This window comes from Primulina huaijiensis, unplaced genomic scaffold (assembly GCF_012295235.1).
Source record: "Primulina huaijiensis isolate GDHJ02 unplaced genomic scaffold, ASM1229523v2 scaffold207850, whole genome shotgun sequence".
Classification (NCBI taxonomy): Eukaryota; Viridiplantae; Streptophyta; class Magnoliopsida; order Lamiales; family Gesneriaceae; genus Primulina; species Primulina huaijiensis.
In genome coordinates, this window is record NW_027355028.1 from 1 (window position 1) to 4,032 (window position 4,032).

Consider the following 4,032-nt stretch of genomic DNA (forward strand, 5'->3'; position numbering starts at 1 on the left):
TTTTCCAAGTGCATCAACATGGAAATATGGTTGTGATTCAGCACTATTACGGGACCTAGAAGATTGTTCCCTTGGGTGTGAAGGGCAAAAACGATATTTTGACTCTGATTCAGCAGATTGTTTGGCCAGACGGGCTTGGTGATAATAATCATCTACATATGGGTCGTTTCCATGAGTGGCGGCATGCTGAATTTTAAAAATGGTTTCTATTTCCTCAGCGGTCATATATTTTGATTTAAACTGTGGCAAATTATTCTCACTCCTATGGCTGCTAGAATCAGGCCCTTGGTGAGAAAATAGGGCAGTATGTCTATCCCTACGTGATGATTTAGATTTTGACTCTCTTTTATCAGTGTACCCATACCTACCTAAATATGATGGTGAAGGGAAGGTGTTGTATGTGTGAGGTGGCAATGCTGAAAAATTGGCTAAAGGTGAATGATATGAAAGATGCAATCTCTGTTGCTGTGAGGGTATTAGCGGTGGTAATAACCCATTTTGATACTGATGTCGTAAAATATTGTTTAAGAGGATAGAATTATCACCACGAAGAACATTGGCGTTACTACTCCAGTGATTTTGCAGCTGATTGTTATGTGAGAAGTTAGGGGAGAACGAGTGCAGCATGTTTACATGATCACAAAACCCAATAGGCGTTTCGGCTAAATGAAGACTTGAACCAGATAATGGAGACTGGTATGGCAAAGAGAACATTGACTGAGATCCACCAGAAAGAGATAACAAATTAAGATGATTCAAATTATTCATCGAAGCTTGTAGCGATCCCGATGGAGGGAAGGAAGTAAAAGAAGATTTTGGGACTAAAATAGGCTCACTAGAGAACCGTTGTAGCTGCTGCTGCTGCCGAGGGTATGACGACGTTCTATGCAATGGTTTAGATTCTGGATGATACAGCGAAGAGAGATGTGGCTGTGATGACCATCTCTTATTTTCATCAAAACATTCTGAGTCAGACATATGATGGTCAAGCCAGTCAGGAAAATCTACCTCTCGTGCCCAATCTGCAGCAGATGAACCTGCAGCAACCTCATGTTAATGAAAGGAATCAAAGCACAAGCGCACAAATAAAAAATGGTTAAACAGCAAGGAAAGTAATCTGAAAATCAAACCACTATAATACACATACCCTTACACATTGCAACAAAGCTCCAGCTATCTCACAGTAAGCCAAGGCAGTGAAAAACGAGAGAATGAGAAAAAGGAGAAGAATTTCCAATAACACATACAACTCTAGACACCACTTAAAAATGAACCAAAGTCAATATTTCATATATCTTCATAGCAATCTGAAACATTATCAGTACACCAGGGATTTTCTTAATGATGATTGACGAAGAGACAACTACTAAAAATTTAGAAACTACATCACATGAGAAATTTCACACCCAATTAGATAATTTAGTCTAACTTCTTCTTACGAAATTTTCAGCTACAAAATAGTAACAGAAGAAAAATCAAAATTAAGTTTTCATACAGAGCGATTAGAAAGGACATTATACTCACTCTCCCTAGAAAAAGATCCCGATCCCGATCCAGATCCAGATCCTCGGTCACCAATAACTCCAGGGTGCCTTGGCCCAGAAACAACTTTGTTCAACTAAAAGAAATAAAAAATATGAACATCAGATAACATAGAGAAGGCAAAAATAAAAGGTCTGTAACCTTGGCATTCAAAAGCTCTGTAACCTTGGCATTCAAAAGCTCTGAGGCTCTTTAGAGACATCTTTCAATTTAACCTAACATCTGTTGAGCATTTCAAAGTTTCCTTGAGTGTAAACTATCAGCTTATGAATTTGAATTTGGACAAGTTGTTTAGTCAGCAACTCAAATTATGCTGAAGTATCATTTTGTACATTCAAATTTACACCAGCAATAAAATTTTATCGACAATATGAAATGTAATAATAACTTCCAATATGGTTTTGCTTTAGATTTCTTCAAATGTTTAAATTACTGTTGGCGATGATTGGGACATCTCCAAATCTTATTTAAGGGACTGTCCTCCCATAACAGAGTAGGTCAACCTAAATCATAAAGTAGGTTTAAGGAGGATATCCGAAATTTTATCTTCGTTATTGCAATCACAACAATCCGGTAATAGAGATTACCACAACCTGTTTGATTTCGTTCATAACACAATACAGAAAACACATTGAAATAAAATACCATGGGAATCGCGTAAACACATGCGCCTGTCAAGATTTTAATTAACCCCAAACCATTCATAAAAGATGCAGCGAGCATGGTTTGCAGAGAAACATGGTGGAGCCACATACATTACGCCGGGTACACAAGTAAATCAGATCCAGTTCCAACCAAAGAAATGGGAAGAACTGCCTAGAAGAAAAAATTAAAATCCAAAACCATATCAAAGAACACAAAACAAAACCAAGTGTTTCAAGTTTGAGATGAAGAAACAACCTTTGCAAATGTAGTCGCCAAATCATCAATTTCAGACAATGATCCAAATACTGATCCCTGCAGAAAGGGCAATAGAATACGATCAGTTGTCAAGAAATCCATGAAATAATTGTTGGCAAAAAGTAGGCATTAGAGATATTATAAAGATCAAATAATGAAAGAGATGCACAAAATGCAAAGATGTCTAAAATAATAATAAGAAATTTTTTTAAAAAATGTCATTTGCATCCTTAGATGAACTGTGGTATCTTTTAAAGAAGATAAAATAACTGTCAAAATAGAAAAAATTCCAAAATAGAAAAAATTCCAACATCATTTTGTGATCCTCAAAAAGAAGGCAAAAGCAAGTCACTGACTTAACACACAAATCATAAACTCTCATCCTTTAAGTAGAACTGACCACTTTTTTAAGCCTAAAAACATATCTAGTTCTGACCAAATAAATCACAGGCATCACAATCTCTAAGACGTTATTCTATCCAAACAAACTGAAAGCTCTTTTTTAATTCATTCACAATATCTAATATCTCAAAGTCAAACTATATATGCATCTTAAAAGCTTCACAGATTAGAATATTTCAACACAGGCACAAACAATCATAATACAGAACGGAAAACATACAGACATCGTCTCTTAGTCATTCTGCCATCTATCAAATAGTCGTAAATGGGTGACAATTCGTATTCATTTTCCGGGCGGCACCACCTTCAGCATGGTGAGAAAGAAACAGTAGATTGTGCGAGAATATCCAAATCCATAAGTCAAAACACCGAGAACAAATTAATTATCTTAGAACCAAGTAAAGTAGAAAGAGCCCGCAGCACAAATCTAAAGTCAAAACACACATATAATGGAAAATTTCTTAAGGAGTGATTAAATATATTCACCTCATTTTTGCCAAATAAATGATACTCTTGCAATTCTTCCTCATCACCAAGTTCACCTCCAAGTACAGGATCACCCTCCTCTTCTTCAACTTCCAAACCCCCTAATTCCACTGCATCCATAACATCTTTCCCAAAAAAAGAGTACTGGGATGCATCGAATACAGCTCCGTCTACATAAAACAACTCCGTTACTTGAATAATCCAACACTATATGGAGCAAAGAAAAGGGTAAAAAATGCAGAAGTTCCATTAAACAAACAAAGAAAGGAAAGAAACACACAAAACAAAAACAAGACATAAAAAGATCAAAGCCAGCATAGAAACAAGAAGAAACTGCAAGTTGGAAGTAAAGCAGCGAACCAGAAAGAGAGCCAGAACCCGAGTCGTTGCCGTCATTCAAATCCTTCCCATCCCCTAGCATCCCCATAGCTAGACAAAAGACCAAGAAAACAAAAACCCAAATGTAAATCAATCACAAAGAGAGACAAATTCCCCAACTACCAACTCTCCCGATGCAGATAATTAGGGTTTACAAGAAGAGAAAAAAAGAGTGACACAGAGAGCGAGAGAGAGGGATCTGTGTGTATATAATTGTGTATATGCGGGTGTGGGATGGGGTTTCGTCTGTTTCTGAAAAAGAGAGAGAGATTGCAATTTACAGCTGCACATGTTTGATTATTATTATTATTATTATTATTATTA

At 36.5% G+C, this 4,032-nt stretch overlaps 1 protein-coding gene across 1 annotated transcript; it reads right to left on the bottom strand.

The window, feature by feature from the left end:
• Positions 1-3: 3 nt before the first annotated feature.
• LOC140966745 (protein PAT1 homolog 2-like) lies at positions 4-3,994 on the bottom strand (the record flags this gene model as incomplete). Its single annotated transcript, XM_073426999.1, has 5 exons — positions 3,691-3,994; positions 3,331-3,500; positions 2,443-2,499; positions 1,525-1,618; positions 4-1,037 (listed from the first exon to the last, which is right to left on the bottom strand). Coding segments are annotated over exons 1-5 (1,422 nt in total), but the record flags the coding sequence as incomplete, so codon positions are not given.
• Positions 3,995-4,032: the final 38 nt, after the last annotated feature.